A 16,720-nucleotide genomic window follows, 5' to 3' on the forward strand; every position below is an offset into this window, starting at 1 on the left:
CCTCCGGAGAAGCAAACTGGGTGAACTGGGCTGTGAGCACGTCCAGAGGAGTGAACAAACTGGGTGAACTGGGCTGTGAGCGTGTCCAGAGGAGCAAACTGGGTGAACTGGGCTGTGAGTGTGTCCAAAGGAGCAAACAACTGGGTGAACTGGGCTGTGAGCATGTCCTGAGGATCAAACTGGGAGAACTGGGCTGTGAGTGTGTCCAAAGGAGCAAACAAACTGGGTGAACTGGGCTGCGTGCGTGCCCAGAGAAGCAAACCGGACGGAGCTGCGTGCCCAGGGCCTGCGGGAAGGGGGGTGCGGAGCCACCCCAAAAGCAGCAGGGGGTGCCCGCGTGGGGGACGCCCAGCCTGGCCTGCCCCTGTTTTGCTTTTCCACCCAGGCACAGCGTGAGCTTTGTGCCCTGGCCGGGGACCGGTGCTGGCCCCCGGTGCTGCGCTCTCCTCCCGTGCTTCCTGCGGCAGCGCGGCACCGCTCTGGGCCCTTCCTCAATCGCCGGAAAGCGCTACCTCATCCCTTGACGGGGAGCCAGGGAAGCAAACACAGGCGTAGCCCCCTCCGCCCCTCTCTTCCCCTCCTCTTCCCCTCCCTCCAGCAGCTTCCCGGCTCCGGGGGGGGCTGAGACCCCCCCGGCAGTGGGGGCACAGCCAGGCCCCGCGCCCCCACAGCCCTGGAACCCGCTGCCCCGGAGAGCTGCCCCTGTGCAAGAAGCGGGATGCGGTGCACACACACGTGTGTCTGTGCACCCACGGCCTGTCTGGGAGCCCGTGGCGAGGCACACGCAGGGCACTGGGGGGGTCTGGGCGCTGCCCAGCGCCTTCTGGGCTCCTCCCAGTTCCCAAACTGGGGCCGGCGACTCAGGCAGCGAGGGGACACGGGCAGCAAAGGGGCAGATAAACGCGTGTGTGCGCGGGCAGGGGAAATGTGTGCGGTGAGCAGGGAGAGGGGTGGATGCAGGTGTGCGTCGGTAGGAGTGCGGGACAGACAGACAGACGGACAGCCCACACGCCAGGGGCACCACCCAGCACCCCAGCACCCCTCGTCCACAGCCAGCAGGATGAGTCCCCTGACGCAGGCAGCAGTCCGAGCGGTGCGCTCTGCGCAGGGCTGCGGGCGAGCAGCACGCGGTGCGTGCCACCAGCACCAGCACTGCCGGGCACGGCTCGCCCGGCCCCGCTCATCCTCACCCCTCCGTGCAGCCCCCCCATGGTTTGATGCCCTTTTGGCGGGGCCAGGCTGGCCCCAGGCAGTGCCACGGCGGTGGCCGCGCAGAGGTGGCACAGTGCCTGGCTGCCTCCTGCTCTCGGGGCCAGGGGACACCGCGGTGTGCCCCGGCCAAAACCCTCAGCTGGAGAGCAGGGATCGGGGCCGGCCATGGGGCTGGGGGAAACGGGGCTCTGAAGGGAGCGGGAGGCTGGAGGCATGGACAGACGGACAGGCAGGACAGACACACAGGCAGGCGGGGACAGAGGGCTTCAGGGACACGGCCGAGATGTCTGTGGGTGTAAAGAGCGGCACAAACCCAGGGAGAAATGTGCGTGGGGGGGATGGATACACGAGAGATCTGTGGGGCAGCCGTGCCTGCAGGCATCGAGGGGAGAGGGCCGAGGGTGCCCCCCAGCTCCCCGCAGCCCCCCAGCTGCTCGGCGGCCTCGGCCCCTCGGCGGCCTCGGTCCCACCCCGGTGCGGGGAGGCCGGGGCCGAGCCGAGGTTTCCGTCCCGGCGGCCGCTGGCCCTGCCTCCTCCCCGCTCCCACATCTGCAGCTGGAATTGCAATTTGAACCGCTGCCGGGGCTGGGCCGGGCGGGAGCGGGGAGCGGAGGAAGGCGCTTCGGGAAGCCAGAGCGAAGCGCAGGGCGGCGGGGCCGGGCACGGGCAGGCGGGGGCTGGAGCTGCTGGGCATCGCCAGCGGCCGTGGGCAGGAGGACATCGACAGCAGCGCCCAGGGTACCGGCAGCACCCAGGGTACCGGCAGCAGGAGCCACAGGAGCAGCTGGAGCGAGAAGGCGGTGGCCGGCCCAGGGGTCCCCCCACTGCCCCCGCCGCAGAGGTGAGCTCCTGCGGGGTTCGCGGTGGGACCTGGGGACCTCCGAGCGGCACCACCCGAAGCGTGGGGTCAGGGGGACCTGGCACTGCCTGGCTGCGGGCTGGGCCACGGGGAAGGTGTCACAGCCGGGACGCCGGAGGTGTCTCCCCAGTTTGGGGACGCTGGCGAGTGAGTGCCGCGGAGCTGGGGAGGGCTGGGATGGGTCGGGTCCTATCCCCAGCCCGGAGCTGCGGGCAGGGAGCACGGGTGGGAGTGGGGATGGCTGTTTGTAACCCCCTGAGCCTCCATGGGCCCCGTCCCCCCCCACACCCCATCCTGCGGGGACACCACCATGACCCGTGGGGACAACACGGTGACAGCCCAGCACCTTGCGGTGCCAGCAGGAGGCTGTGAGTGGCACGGGGCGCACCATGCTGGGGGCACCCGGCAGTGGCCGAGCGATGGCAGCGGGAAGGGGAGGACTCCCATAAACCGTGGAGCTCTGCCCAGAGGATCTGGGGGCTCCCCAAGCCCAGCAGCCCCGTCTCTGGGGTCACTGCACCCCCACAGCCTCGCAGCTGCCCTGAGACCCCCGGGCTCGTGCAGGTGGAGCTGCGGGGCCCCCGGGCCCGGCGGTGCTGGTGTTCCCGTGCCGCGCTCCGTGCGGACACGCCAGCACCCCGCGGTGCCCGGCCCGCTCTGCCTGCCTCCCCGAGCCCTCCCAGCCTCGTTTCCTTTCCCCGTTTCCCTGAGCCCCCGCAGAAGCGGAAGCGGCAGAGAGCCCTCGAAACTGCTGCTGCTGCACAATTCGCCGCGAGCGAGCGCTGGGAGCCGCTGGCACCCTCCCCGGCAGGGGTTGCGGGGTCTGGTCAGGCTCGTGGGGCACCCCAAAGCTGTGCCAGCACCCGGCGGGTGCGGGGGACAAGTGTCCCGGTGCTGCACAAGGACAGGGGCCACCAGCCAGGCGAGCCCCGATGCCACAGCTCGGTTTGTGGAGCTGGAGGACTTCAGCCACCCGCAGCCTGGGGCTCTGCTGCGGCTCCCGACCGACCGACCGAGAGTGTCCCACGGCCACCAAGGGCAAGGAAATGAAATCTCTGAGTCACCAGAGCCCCGGGCCTCCCCCTTCTGCCTCCTGCTCGGGCAGATGGCTCCGAGCACCCGCTGGAGGCGTGCAGCCTCTTTGGGATCTCCCAGGCAGCACGTGGGGACACAGAGGACAGGGACACGGAGGCTGTCCCCGCACGGCCCCATTGGCAGTCCCAGGCTGGGCGCTGGGGTTTTAGGGCCGGTGCTGCCCATCGAGGCTGCCTGGCGCTGGACGAGCACAGGGGAGCTCAACCTCCAGGGCAAACGGCCACCACGGCTCGAGACAAGCCCTGGGCAGGGCTGCAGCCAGCCGAGCGCGGAGCAGAGGCGTCCCCGCACAGCCGGGCTTTGGGGAGGCGATGCCGGGGGCGCAGCGGTGCAAGGCGCTTCCACTGCTGCGGGGAAGGGCTGCTTTTGGTGGAGGAGCCCCCGTCCTCGCCTCGGCCTGATGGAAACCCCCGGCCAGCACCGCCGGTGCCAATTCCTTGCTGCGGTCAGGCCCTCGGCTTGCAGCTCCTCCTCACTCGCCCCTCACCTCCGCCTCCGTCGGCGCTGACTTGCAGGGGTGGCCGGAGCGGGGCCGCGTCTGCCCCGGGACAGGGCTCGCCACCTGCCTTTTTTTAGCACGAGGCCTTTTCTCGGGACTCTGCCGGGGGTCGGCTCTGGCTGCCCGGGCGGCAGCGTGTGGGTGGGTTTGGCTGGGAGCGAAGCCTCCTCCCCGCCTTGCTAAGCCCTGTCCGGAGCCCTGGGGCTCTGCGGGATGGAAACCGCTGGTGCGAGCCGGCGGCCGCCCCGCACAGCAGCCTCGGGGGCGGCGTGATGCTCTCGCGGCAGGCAGGGTGCCAGGAGCCCGTTCCTCAGCTGGGGGAGTGGAGTTTTGGAGCGGCTCCGTGCTGGATCTGCCCCCTGGGACAGGCAGGGACACCTTCAGCCACGGCCGCTCCTACCAGCATGACCCCAACGCTGCAGAGAGCCTTTTCCAGCACAAATAACTCCTTGCAGTTAGGCAAATAGCTTTAGGGGATCGCCTGCTCTGCCATTTTCTCTCTTCCACCAAAGCCTGAGCCTGGGCAGCGTGGAGGCGGGTGCTGTGGCACGGCAAGTGGAAATTAACCGAGCAAAGCGGGTCCCCTCGTCCCGCGGGGCTGCTGCGGTGCCCGTGCCCGGCCGGCACCGCTCGGCGGCCACCTGAACCAGGACCACCGTCCTGCAGGGATGGCACGGAGGGCTTGTGTGTTGGGATTAAGGCCAGTGACACCCCCCCGTCACCACCGGTGTCCGACGGACCTTGGGCTCCCCTACCATGGTCCCTGCTCCTGCGGGGTCCCGGAGGACGCAGGGTCACGGCCAGCCCTGTCCCCGCGGGGTCATTGAGTGGGGTCGAGCCTGGGCTTCCCCAGTGACCCTGGGGGGCCCCGCGTGTGCTCGGCGGGTGGCACACCGTGTGCCCCGAGGGTGTGGGGGGCACCAGGGCACCGCCGGGCACTCGCCCACCGCCCACTCTCCCTCTCTTCAGCTGGGAAGGCGAGGCCGCGATGGCGACGCTGCTGGAGCCCGGCGTGCGCAGCCTGCGCGTGGGTAAGTGCCGCGGGGAGGGCAGCGGGTGGGGGTCTGTCTGCCCCCCCACACACACACACACACAGGGCGCCGCTGTCCCCGCCGCCCCCCCCGGCTGCTGACGCCGCAGAACCCCCCCGCGCCCCTAATGAGCCGCGCTCCCCCGCGCCCCATAACCAGAACCAGCTGCTGCTGCGAAACCTGACGCCGCGCCAGCAGCGGCCCCAGCAGCGGCACCGCACAAGCCCCCCCGCAGGTTCCCCCCCCGTGCCTGCCCTGCGGCCCCCCCGCACCCCACGCACCGCCCCGTGTCCCCCCGTGTCCCCCCACCCATGCATTACGCAGCCCCGCACCCGCTCTGCACCCAGCCACCCTTTGGGGTGCCGGGCTGCAGCCCCCACGAAGACAGAGGCTCCGCTGCCTCCCCGACCACGGCCCCGCCGCCCCCGCCACCCCATCCCGGGGGACTTTCCTTTTTGTCAGGGATCAAATATTCATGCCTCAGACACGGATACAGGGAAAGGCACTTATGGAGCAGGCGTGAAGGACGAGGCCGTGGCGTGCCGGGGAGCTGCCGAGCCCCCCCCGTCGGATCCTGGGGGGGGGCCACAGCAAAATCCAACCTCTGGCAGTGGCACGTGCGGTGCTGAGCCCCGGTGAGCCGTGCGTGGTGTGTGCTGGCAGCTCAGCTCCCGGCCAGCCCGGGAGGCAAAGCAGTGGGGAACGGCCGGGACCCCCACTGCTGGCATTGGGGTGCCCACAACCAAGCTCGGCCCCAGTTTTAGGGTCGCAGAGGACCCCCACTGCAGGCCGTGGGGCTCCCAAGCAGCCAGAGGGATTTAGGGAGCTGCCCCTGGGGTCTCCTGGTGCAAACTGGTGTCAGTGGGAGCGCGGGGGGTTCACCTGGACACACGGACATCTGGGCATCCGTGCCGGGTACCCCTGGTGGCGGGGACACCCTCGCAATGCACCTCGGGCATTTATGGCAGCTCCGGTGGACTCAGCGAGCGCAGCCAAGTGCAGGCAGCTCGGGCCCACACGGGCAGCAGAAACAATCCCCTGCAGGGAGCAGGCGCTGGGCAGCAGCCCTGCCCTGCCCCGGCCCCGTCCTGCCACCCCCAGGCCTGGCAGCCCCCCCTGCTCTCCACTCGCTGCTGCTCCGCCACCCCCCGCAGCGGGTCCCGTGCCCGTCCCCAGCCCGTCCCCAGCCCCTGTCCCCAGCGTGGAGCTGCGCGCAGCCCCAGCCCCCCCGGGCCCGCAGCTGGAGACTGTCCATCCATCGGTTCGTGCACTCGCAGGCGGGTGATTAATCAGCCCCTCTGCTAATTGGAGCCATGTGCCAGGAGGAGCGCAGGCAGCAGGCAGCCCCGGGCACGAGGCACGGCTCTGGCACTCGCCCCGTCCTGGTGCTGGCGATGCGGGGCTGGGGTCGGGCGTCCCCCCGGGCTGGGGCACCACGATTGAGCCAGGCACCTCCAGAGCGAGCTCAGGACCTCGACTTCTGCTGCTGGATGGGGCCAGTGGCAGTCACCGGAGGAGGCACCGGCCTGGCTGGCATCGCAGAACGGGGGACCCCGGTGCTGCAGCTGCTCGCCCCCCGGCACGGCGCAGCCGCCGGGGCTGTTTGCAGCCGTCCCCAGCAGATGTTGCCACGCCGAGTTAACATGTGTTTATCACACATTGACGACCGTCTTGATTTAAAAATAGCCAAGCCTGGAGAACCCACCGCATCCCTTATTACTACAAATACGTCATGTTTCGTTAGTCCTAATTCTTCTGTCGTCAGCTTGCAGGAATTAGATCCGGCTGCTCCTTCCCTGGTCAAAGACCCCCTCCTCTCCCTCCGTCCCAGTTCCCCTCAGATGCAGAGGCAGGACCCATCCCACCTCAGCTCGCCCGTCTGCAAGGGAAGGGTCTCCACCTGCACCCGCCCCAGAGTCATTGTACAGCCAGGGGGCAGGAGCTGGGCTTGCAGGGTCACCCGAAGCGCTTCAGACACCGCTTTCAGGATGAAACGAATCCTCCTCCGTGTGCCAGTTCCCCTTGGGTGATGGGGAAGGGAGTCAGCCCACGCCTCGCCACCAAAGCCTGCCCCACCAGCGAGCTGAGTCCCTCGCTGACCCCGTGGCCAAGTTGTCCCGAATCTCTGTGCTGAGCAAGTGCTGACCCCTCCCCGTGCCCCAAGGAGAGGGAGCCTCGGTCCTGCGGCTCTTCTCTGACCACGGCCCCATCCCTGCCTGAGCTGCGACCCCTCGCTGACAAACCCGTGCCCGTACCAGCACATCTCCATCAGGATGCCACGCGTTGCCCTTACACCCGGGAAGGACCTTTGGGGTGGGACGGGGCTCACCCCCGTGCCAGGCTCACCCCGCTCTGTCCCCAGGTGCCAACGGCGAGCAGTGCCCCACGCCATCCCCCCCTGGCTCCCCAGGGATGCACCACGACAGCTGCAGCATCGCCCCGCTGACGCCCTCCCAGTCCCCGGTAAGGCAATCGGGGGGTCCCCACGTCCCTGTGCGGTGCCCTCGGCTCCTTGCCCATCGGTGCTCGCCCCTCGCTGTCCTCCTGGCCCACCTGGGCACCCTGCCCACGGCACAGCCCCTGCCCCTCCAGCTACCGGGCTGGTGCCCAAACCCGTGCCTGTGCCAGGGGATTTGCAGCACCCGCAGTTTTCCTGGCCATGCCAGTGCCCGAGGGTAGCACAGGGGGGCATGGCTCAGCAGCAGGGAGGGGCTGGAGGAAATACCGGCATAAATACAACTCTTCTCAAAGCTTTTCTCCAGCTAGTGCCATGTGCTTTTTTCTCCTTGCTCCTGTCGGAATGTCCCGGGGGCTGCGAGGACAGACGAAGGCGCGTGCCGGAGCGGATCCCTCCTGGGGGCTTGCTGTCCCTGCAGTTACCAGGCCGTGCACATTTCTGAGACAACTACATCTCCCGTGCTAATAGAAGCATTTTTTTTTTTTGAGGCTAGCTAATGTCTGCATTTATCAAATCTGAACGCATTAAAAACTTAATGAGGGCTTTTAGCTGGCAGCCTCTGCCCCGTGAAGGCGCGGGCGGTGCAGTGCAGGGCTCTGCACCACCTGGTGCACAGGCTGGTGGGGACTCCCGGTCCTGGGCACCTGGACGTCCCCTGTCTCTCAAGCAGGGAGGATTTTGGTGAATAGGAGGTAAAAGTTGTGGGGTTCGAAGGTAGCAGGCTCCCCTAACACCAGCTCCACGTGGGGAAGAGCGGAGACCCCCGGGCAGCTTGCGTGGGCTGCAGGCACATCTCCCTCCAGATGGTTTTTCTCCACTTCCCATAGAGGTTGTCTTTGGAAACCGCTGCAGTGAGACACCACGAGGCCGAGCACGCAGGCAGCCTCTTTTCTTTTTGTTTTGGAGCTCTGCAAGAGTAGAAATTGCCCCGTGCTGTAGAACCGCAGAGCATCACTGCAGAGGAAACCACGGCGTCACCGAGTCCCTGCCCCGGCGTGGGGTCAGACTCGGAGAAATCGCTGTGCCTGCGGGCCCGACGCAGGAAAAATTAACCCCTTCAGGAGGCTTTGTCCCTTTTCCCGAAGCAGCCGGCACTGCTTTGCGCTCACCCTGTGTGAGACGGTGTCCCATCCCCAACACCTGCCTTGTGTTTCAGAGGAGCGAGGCGCGCTCCCAGCAGAGCCCCTCCTTCGCCGTCGTGGTGGCCATCGACTTCGGCACCACGTCCAGCGGCTACGCCTTCAGCTTCTGCAGCGACCCCGAGGCCATCCACATGATGAGGTAACGCGCAGCTGAGGCCCCCGCGCTGCTCCTGCCGCCCGCCGAGGGCTTCTGGCCAAAAGCAACCAGGAGCCAGCTCGGGGAGAGGGGGGAGAGCAGAGAGAACCGCCACCGGTAGGGGTGCCGGGGCGCACGGGGTGGAAGCGCCCCAGGAGAGGGGGAGCACTGCTTAACTGACTGGGAGCACCGCTTAATTGGTGCTCCATTATAATTAGCTGTGTGGGTGCCAGAGGAGCGCTGCAGGGGCTGTGCGCAGGGAGCAAAAGGTCTCCATGCGGGTGTGAGCACGCGCCAAGAGCCCCGGCCTCCCGGGTGCCTTTGTCCTTTCCTTGTCCCTCTGCAAGGCATTTGAGCTTGTGCCCACATAAATAAACAAAAGGGGCCAGGACCCATTCCCTGCCCCGAGGTTACGGCCGTGCGGCCGCAGTCTCCTCGGGCAGGACTGGTGGCCACGGGGCCTTTGTGGGCTCCGTCCCCATCCCCAGCTGCCTGCGTGCAGACGTGGCTCTCCCAGCCCTGTGCCTCCCAGCCAGATCCTCACCGTGCCGGAGGACTTGGCAGCAAGGAGCAGCCCGGCGCATCCCCCAGCGCACCAGCGTGGGGGTCCTGGGTGGCTTTATGGTTCCTGCGTGCTCTGGGGAGAGCTGTGGTGTGCCGTGGGGTGCTGTGTCGTGTTGTGCTGTGTCTTGTTGTGCTGTGCCGTGCCATGCCGTGTTGTGCTGTGCCACACTGTGCCATACCGTGCCGTGTTGTGCTGTGCCTTGCTGTGCCATGCCGTGCCGTGTTGTGCTGTGCCTTGCTGTGCCATGCCGTGCTGTGTTGTGCTGTGCCACACTGTGCCATGCCATGCCGTGTTGTGCTGTGCCACACTGTGCCACACTGTGCCGTGTTGTGCCGCGCCGTGCCGCACTGCCCGCCCTGCAGGGGCTCAGCACCACCGGCTGCTGTGTGCAGGAAATGGGAAGGAGGGGACCCGGGGGTGGCCAACCAGAAGACCCCCACCAGCCTGCTGCTGACGCCGGAGGGCAGCTTCCACAGCTTCGGCTACACCGCCAGGGACTACTACCACGACCTCGATCCCGAGGAGGCCCGCGACTGGCTCTACTTTGAGAAGTTTAAGATGAAAATCCACAGCACCAGCGTAAGGCCACGCTCCTGTGCTCCTGCAAAGAGAGGGGCTTGGGGGGCGAGGGGGAGGCAGAAATCTGGGGGTTTGAGGGGGTGTAAAACAAACCTCTGAGTGTCAGCATCCACAGAGTATGCCCAGCTCCCTGTTTGCTTTTCACGCATTTTACACTTTGCAACATGGCCCATTGCAGGGGGGGGATTTTTTTGTTCCCCCATCTGAGCTGCTTTGGAGCAGGCACGTGTGGCTGCAGAGCAGAGCTTCAAGCACAAGCCGCAGCCGTGCCTGTAACCAATGGTGCTGGCTGCCCCGGGCCTGGTCCTGTGCCTGCCCTGGGGACCCGGAGGCTGGGAACGGCCGTGGCCGTGCTGCACTTGGGGCTGGCCGTGGGTGCAGGCTGGCAGCTCGCTGCTCCGGGCCCCTGCCCCAGCCGCATCCCAGCAGCCTGCATCGTCCGTTCGCTGTCGCTGCTCTCCCGGCCAGGACCTCACCATGAAAACTGAGCTGGAAGCTGTGAACGGGAAGAAAATGCAAGCCCTGGAGGTGTTCGCCCACGCGCTCCGCTTCTTCAAGCAGCACGCCGTGCAGGTAGGGCTGCCACGGGGCTCCTGCCCCCCTGCAGCAGCACCGCGGGGCCGTGGCTCCACGCTCCCTCCCCAGAAGGAGCGCACGTGGCGCTTGTCTCCCCCACCTGCGGCTTCTGGCCCCTGGCCCACAGCCCTGGCAGGAAAACCAGGGCGTCACCGGCTGCTTCTTGCCCGGCAGGAGCTGAAGGACCAGTGCCCGTCGCTGCCGGAGAGGGACGCCATCCGCTGGGTGATCACCGTGCCGGCCATCTGGAAGCAGCCGGCCAAGCAGTTCATGCGGGAGGCTGCCTACAAGGCGAGGGGGCGAGCTCGGGGTGGGCTGGGTGCCATCGGGCTCAGGCTTTGAAGCCTGGCGGTGGTGGGGGAGATCTCGGAGCTGGGTGTGAGGCTGGGGATGGATAGCGGGCAGCGGGTGGCAGGTGCTGGGAGCAAATCCCCCAGGTGTGGAGGTGCCGCTGCGGGGCTGGAGTCGGGGAGGGAGAGCTGGTCCTGCCAGGGCCAAGCCTCACCAACCCCGCAGCTACCTGGGCACGACGTAGAGCACCACACGATGCGCAGAGGCTGCAGATGGGGAATCCTCCCAGTGCACCACCATGGGGAGCCTCTGCCTGTCGCGATACCCTGTCCCTGTCGTGATGCCCTGTCCCAGTCACGATGCCCCGTCCCCCTGGCAGGCCGGGCTGGTGTCCCCGGAGACCCCGGAACAGCTGCTGATCGCGCTGGAGCCCGAGGCCGCCTCCATTTACTGCAGGAAGCTCCGGCTGCACCAGCTGATCGAGCTGAGCTGCAAGCCCCAGCCCAACGGGCTGGCCCCCGACCACGCCATCGACTCCAGCTTCAGGCAGGGTGAGCGGAGCCGGGGCCGTGCACGGGGTGGGTGCTGCAGGGTGGGCAGCCCCAGGCTGCGGGGGGCTCAGGGGCTGTTCCCCGAGTGCCCTCCTGCCCCCCTGAGCAGCCGGGTTTGGGGGCAGCCCTGTCCTGGGCCCCCCAGCTTCACCAGGGCCCCCCTGCTCCCTCCAAGGGTGGATGTTGTGGGTGAGTCCTTAACAGGTGCCCCCCACCCATAAAGCCAGCAGCGTCCCTGGTGCTGCCACAAGGACGGGGCAGCGCTGGTCCTCGGCATCAGAGAGACCCCCAGCCCGCTGTGCCACACGGGGATGGGGGAAACTGAGGCAGAGAGCAAGTGGGCTGCTCCCCTTTGCCCTCTGCTCCCTGGCACCCGGTTCCATCTGCCCCAAGGCCCTGGGGCAGACCCGAGCTGCTTTCCCAAGAAGCTTTTGAGTAAAGCCCCCCCAGCCGACCCCACCTTTCCTGCCCCTACATCCTGGCTGGAGCCCCCTTCGGCAGGCTCAGCTCGAGCAGCCCCTGGCTCCTGCCCAGCCGCCCCTGCTCCTGCTCCATGTTGAGCCACCCGTGGTGCCGCGGCTGGAGGAATCGCTCTGCCGTGTCCATCCCCGCTGCCAAACGCCGGCCGGGGTAGCCGCACCTTCCCAAACAGCTCCTGCCCTTCCTGGCCGCCCTGACGTCCCCGGCCCCGGGAGGGGACAGAGCAGAGGAAACCCCACCCGGCCGGGTCCCGCTGCGGTGGCGGGGGGGAGAGCCGCAGGGGTGGCACCACGGAGCTGCGGGGGTCCCGTGGGGTGCTGCGGGTGTCCAGTGGGGTGCTGCGGGGGTCCCATGGGGTGCTGTGGGGGTCCCATGGGGTGCTGCGGGGGTCCTGTGGGGTGCTGTAGGGGTCCCATGGGATGCTGTAGGGGTCCCATGGGGTGCTGCGGGGGTCCCGGTGCGCCCCCCAGCCTCACGCCACCCCCCCGTTGTCCACGCAGCCCGCGAGCAGCTCCGGCGGTCGCGCCACAGCCGCACCTTCCTGGTGGAGTCGGGCGTCGGGGAGCTCTGGTCCGAGATGCAGGCGGGTAGGAGCGGGGGCGGTGGGGGGGGGGGCGGGGGGGGCCCCCAACCTAACTTGGGGTTCCTCCTTCTGGCCAAACGCTGCGACGTCCGTGTCCTTCCCCTTGGGGCCTCCAAAACTTTTTCCAGTTTTCAATTGAAAAAAAAAAAAAAACCACACATTGGGGTTCAAGCTGCCCGTGGCTGCAGCGTGGGGACCCCCCCAGGCCAGCGCGCCCCCCCAGGCCGCCGCTGCCCCCCCGCAGGTGACCGGTACATCGTGGCGGACTGCGGCGGCGGCACGGTGGACCTGACCGTGCACCAGATCGAGAAGCCGCAGGGGACCCTGAAGGAGCTGTACAAAGCCTCAGGTGGGCTGCAGCCCCCGGGCACCCCCCCTGGGGAGGGACGTGGGGGGCTTGGGGGGGGTCCGTGGGGCTGGGGGGGGGTTTGGGGGCGGTGGTGCTGGGGGGGGTTTGGGGGCGGTGGTGCTGGGGGCTGTGGCAGGGGGGTGCCCGGCTGCAGCCCCGTCCCGTGCCCCCCCGGCTGGTAACGGCGGGGCCCCCCCGCGCCCCCAGCCCCGCGGCGCCGTGCCCGGGCTGTCCTGCGGCGACACCTGGTGGCAGCGGGGAGCGGGGACGGCACGGGGGGGGCGCGGGAAGGGGGGGCCGGCTGGGGGCTGCAGGGGGCAGGGGGGCGTGGGGACGGGGGTGCGAGTGGGACGGGGGGCGCAGTTGGACGGGGGGAGCGAAGCAGATGAGGCTGAGGCCCAGGTCTGGGGACGAGCCCCCCCCGCAGCGATGTCCCCCCGGGATGCGCCCTGCAGCCCCCCCAGCGCTGCCTGGGCACACGGGGTGGCACGGGGTGATACGGGGTGACACAGGGTGACTTTGGGTGACACGGGGTGGCACGGGGTGACACGGGGTGACACGGGGTGGCACGGGGTGACTTTGGGTGACACGGGGTGACACGGGGTGACACGGGGTGGCACGGGGTGGCACGGGGTGACTTTGGGTGACACGGGGTGACACGGGGTGACTTTGGGTGACACGGGGTGACTTTGGGTGACACGGGGTGGCACGGGGTGGCACAGGGCCGGCTGGGCTGTCCCAGTGTCCCCGCTCCAGCGCCTCCATTTCCTTCAACCCCTGGGAAAGCCGCGCATGGAGACAGGCACCGAGCCCCCCCCCAGCATCGCCCCGGGACCCCCAGCAGGGCCGTGCCCCGGCCAAAGGCTTTGTCCGGAGGGCCGGTGTCCCACGGCCACGCTCCTTGCTGGGGGGGGACACTCCGTGTCCCCTGCCACTGCAGGACCCCTCCCTGTCCCCGGCTCAGCCCTGGGCAGGGGGCTCCCCTCCGCGTCCCCCCCACCCCGCTGCCCCCGTGCCGTGGCCGTGCGGTGCCGTGGGGCCGTGGTCGCCGCCTGACCCACGGCCCCGCCACCCAGGGGGTCCCTACGGCGCCGTGGGGGTGGACCTGGCCTTCGAGCGGCTGCTGTGCCACATCTTCGGGGAGGATTTCATCGCCACCTTCAAGGCCAAGCGCCCGGCCGCCTGGGTGGACCTGACCATCGCCTTCGAGGCGCGCAAGCGAGCGGCGGCCCCGTCCCGCGCCAGCCCCCTCAACATCTCCCTGCCCTTCTCCTTCATCGACTTCTACCGCAAGCACCGGGGCCAGAACGTGGAGACGGCCCTCAAGAAGAGCAAGTGAGCGCCCGGCGAGGGCGGGGGGCAGCCGGGCACCCCCGGCCCCCGGGAGCGCACGGCCCCGGAGGGTCCCCATGGAGGGGCAGGGAGGGAGCCGAGCACAACGCTCTGCTGGGGGGCCGTGGGCTGGGGGGGGCTCAGGGTGCTGGGGGGAGCTTTCGGTGAGGGTCAGCCCCAAGTGCGCCCCTTCCTCTCCTCCCTCCCCAGCGTGAACTTCGTCAAGTGGTCGTCCCAGGGGATGCTGCGCATGTCCCCGGAGGCCATGAGCGAGCTCTTCCAGCCCACCATCACCCAGATCATCAAGCACATCGGTAGGTGACAGCCTGCAATGGGGGGGGCATGCTCCCTGCTCCCCCCCCGGCACCATGTGGAGCACCTTCTGCACCCATCCGCCCCCAGCACCCCCCAAAGACGGGGAGCCCCAAGCCCCCATGGGCAGCCCCTCGGTGGTTCCCCCAGCACCGAGCGCCGCCCGGAGCCAACCCTGCTTCCCCCATTCACCGGCGCTGGGGGGGCTCCCTCGCCCCCCGCCCAGCCCCAAATCCCCTCTCTCCCCCCCCCAGACGCCCTCCTGAAGAAGCCCGAAGTGCAAGGCATCAAGTTCCTGTTCCTGGTGGGCGGCTTCGCGGAGTCGGCGATGCTGCAGCATGCCGTGCAGGCCGCCTTCGGCCCCGTGTGCCGCGTCATCATCCCCCAGGACGTGGGGCTGACCATCCTCAAGGGGGCCGTGCTCTTCGGCCTCGACCCCACCATCGTCCGCGTGCGGCGCTCCCCCCTGACCTACGGCGTGGGGGTGCTCAACAAGTTCGTGGAGGGGAAGCACCCGCGGGAGAAGCTGCTGGTGAAGGAGGGCAAGAACTGGTGCACGGACATCTTCGAGAAGTTCGTCTCCGTCGACCAGTCGGTGGCGCTGGGCGAGGTGGTGCAGCGCAGCTACTGCCCGGCCCGCGCCGGCCAGCGCAAGACCATCATCAACATCTACTGCAGCGCCACGGACGACGTGGTCTACATCACCGACCCCGGCGTGCGCAAGTGCGGCACCATCAGCCTGGAGCTGCCGGAGCTGGGCGATGCCGGCAGCCCCCCGCGCGCCCGCCGCGAGATCCGCGCCGCCATGCAGTTCGGGGACACGGAGATCAAGGTCACCGCCATGGACATCCGCACCGCCAAGACGGTCCGGGCCACCATCGACTTCCTCTCCAACTGATGCGCCCAGCGGGGCCGGGACCGAGCCGGGGTCGGGGGGGGGGGGCACCGGCAGCTGCCTCCGTGCGGTGCCAGCCCCGGGGGCACCCTGGGGTGCTGGGACCCAAGCGCTCACCCCTGGCCATGCCACGAGGCTGCTGCCACCCCACGTTTCACGGGGCGCCCCCGAAGCTGTGCCTTGCTCACAAAAAGGGCTTGGGGTCCAAATTCAGAAAGCATAAAACCAGCCCTGGCAGGGCCACGCGGGCAGCACTGCTCCCCGGCACCCGGGGAGGGGTCTCGGGCTGCCCCCCCCACGGCGGGAGCCCGCAGAGAACACAAGCACGCGCGCTTCCCATGCCCCCAAATCTCTGGGTTTCGCATACTGCTCAGCACCGCGGGTGCGTGCTGGGCCCTGGGGACACAGCGTGCGGGAAGGAGCCCTGCACCCAGCCCGGGGCTGCCTGGAAATGCCTGCCCCCCCCCGCCCCACACCACCATCCCCTGGCTGCTCACACACCAACAAACACATCCTCGCCCCCCCCGGGGAGTCTGAAAGCTGCAGGGAAAGGCCGGGGTGCCCCCCCCCCTCCGTGGGTTTTAATCGCATTTGGGAGAGAAAATTGCCTGTGAAGGGGCAGCGGGGGGAAGGGAGCTGCTGGCAGCAGCCAGCCCCGAAGCCCTGGGGGGTTTAACACAGACAAGCTGAGCTCTGGCATGTTTTCAACTGACATTTATTATTTACCTCTATAGATTATTTTTTTTTTGTACTTAAAAACCCACACATACACACAGTCATGTATATATATATATATCTATATATTTATATATATATAGGCACATAAAGCCTCCTGTTGCTTTCGGAACTGAATCACTTCTCCCAGTCCTTGCACCACGGGCCAACAAAGGAAGGAACAAAGCAAAACGGGAGGAGATCGCGGGAGGGGATCAAGGCGGTGCTCGACACGACGACATGGATAGGGACGGGCAAGGGGGCACAGGCACCAGAGCCCTGGGGACCCAGCCTCCACCGTGGGGCCAGATCCTGCCCCAGCCCCCAGGAGGCAAAATTTAACCCGAGGGGGGGCCCAGCTCAGGGTCTGCCACCCCCAGCCCCCACACGTCCCCTCCTGGGGAGGATGGGGGGGAGAAAAGCGAGGGGGAAAGCAGCAGCAGCAGCAGGCGGGCAGCAGGGGAGACCCTTCCCCGCCCCAGCCCCATGCGAGGCGCAGAGCTCTGGCAGGAGCTGCTGGGGCACTTCAGGAGCCTCTGGGGGTTTGGGGGGGCCGCCCCCACCCCGAGCCGGGGGGAGCAGAGGCACACGGCGGGTGCGGATGCAGCGGCCCTGGCTCAGCGGGCAGAGGGGAGCAGCGGCAGCCACCAGCTCCGTGGCAGCAGGAGGGCCGGGGCCCTGCCGACGCTGGGGAAGGGGGGCGGGATGCTTTTTCTGTTTTAAACGTGAGTTCTGCCCCCGGGAAGAAGGCAGGCTGGGGGCTAGTCGAAGCCGTGCCAGTCGCTCTGCTCCGAGTCGTACTCCAGCTCCGCTCCGATGCAGCGCACCCCGTCCAGGAGCATCGGCGTGCCGTGGTGCCGGTCTGCGAGACAGGAGGGGACGGTGGCAACGGGGACACAGACCCTGGCCGTGCACCTCCTGCGACACCAGGGCTGGCTCCAGCGCTGCCTGCGCTGCCTCTTCCCTTTTCAGAGCCCTTTCGGGAAGTGCTCTGTGCACAGGCGATTGTCCTCCCACGGGCAGTGCTGTCACCCCGGGGGCTGGGAAGCGGGGGGACACTG

The 16,720-nt window shown here is 68.3% G+C and overlaps 2 protein-coding genes across 8 annotated transcripts in view; one reads left to right on the forward strand and one right to left on the reverse strand.

Moving 5' to 3' along the window:
* HSPA12B (heat shock protein family A (Hsp70) member 12B) lies at positions 1-15,794 on the forward strand. Its single transcript, XM_080589072.1, has 13 exons — positions 1-2,053; positions 4,635-4,696; positions 7,059-7,159; positions 8,311-8,435; positions 9,390-9,576; positions 10,045-10,149; positions 10,327-10,443; positions 10,823-10,994; positions 11,975-12,061; positions 12,302-12,406; positions 13,483-13,741; positions 13,949-14,052; positions 14,305-15,794. The coding sequence occupies exons 2-13, from the start codon at positions 4,654-4,656 to the stop codon at positions 14,946-14,948; spliced, it is 2,049 nt and encodes a 682-aa protein (XP_080445198.1). The 5' UTR covers positions 1-2,053; positions 4,635-4,653; the 3' UTR covers positions 14,949-15,794.
* Positions 15,644-16,720, reverse strand: part of ADISSP (adipose secreted signaling protein) — a 15,396-nt gene continuing 14,319 nt past the window's right edge. For all 7 annotated transcript variants that reach the window (XM_080589073.1, XM_080589081.1, XM_080589075.1 and 4 more), the window contains one exon: positions 15,644-16,521. In XM_080589073.1, coding sequence (XP_080445199.1) covers positions 16,421-16,521 — 101 coding nt within the window. In that variant the 3' untranslated portion in view covers positions 15,644-16,420. The remainder of the gene's footprint in view (positions 16,522-16,720) is intronic.

Source organism: Anser brachyrhynchus, assembly GCF_964034855.1.
Source record: "Anser brachyrhynchus genome assembly, chromosome: 4".
NCBI lineage: Eukaryota > Metazoa > Chordata > Aves > Anseriformes > Anatidae > Anser > Anser brachyrhynchus.

Coding starts and splice junctions, on each gene's coding strand:
- HSPA12B (XM_080589072.1), top strand. CDS start 4,654: ATGGCGACGCTGCTGGAGCCCGGCGTGCGCAGCCTGCGCGTGG. Junction 8,436..9,389: donor GAGGCCATCCACATGATGAG/GTAACGCGCAGC, acceptor TGCTGTGTGCAG/GAAATGGGAAGGAGGGGACC. Junction 12,407..13,482: donor GGAGCTGTACAAAGCCTCAG/GTGGGCTGCAGC, acceptor CCCGCCACCCAG/GGGGTCCCTACGGCGCCGTG.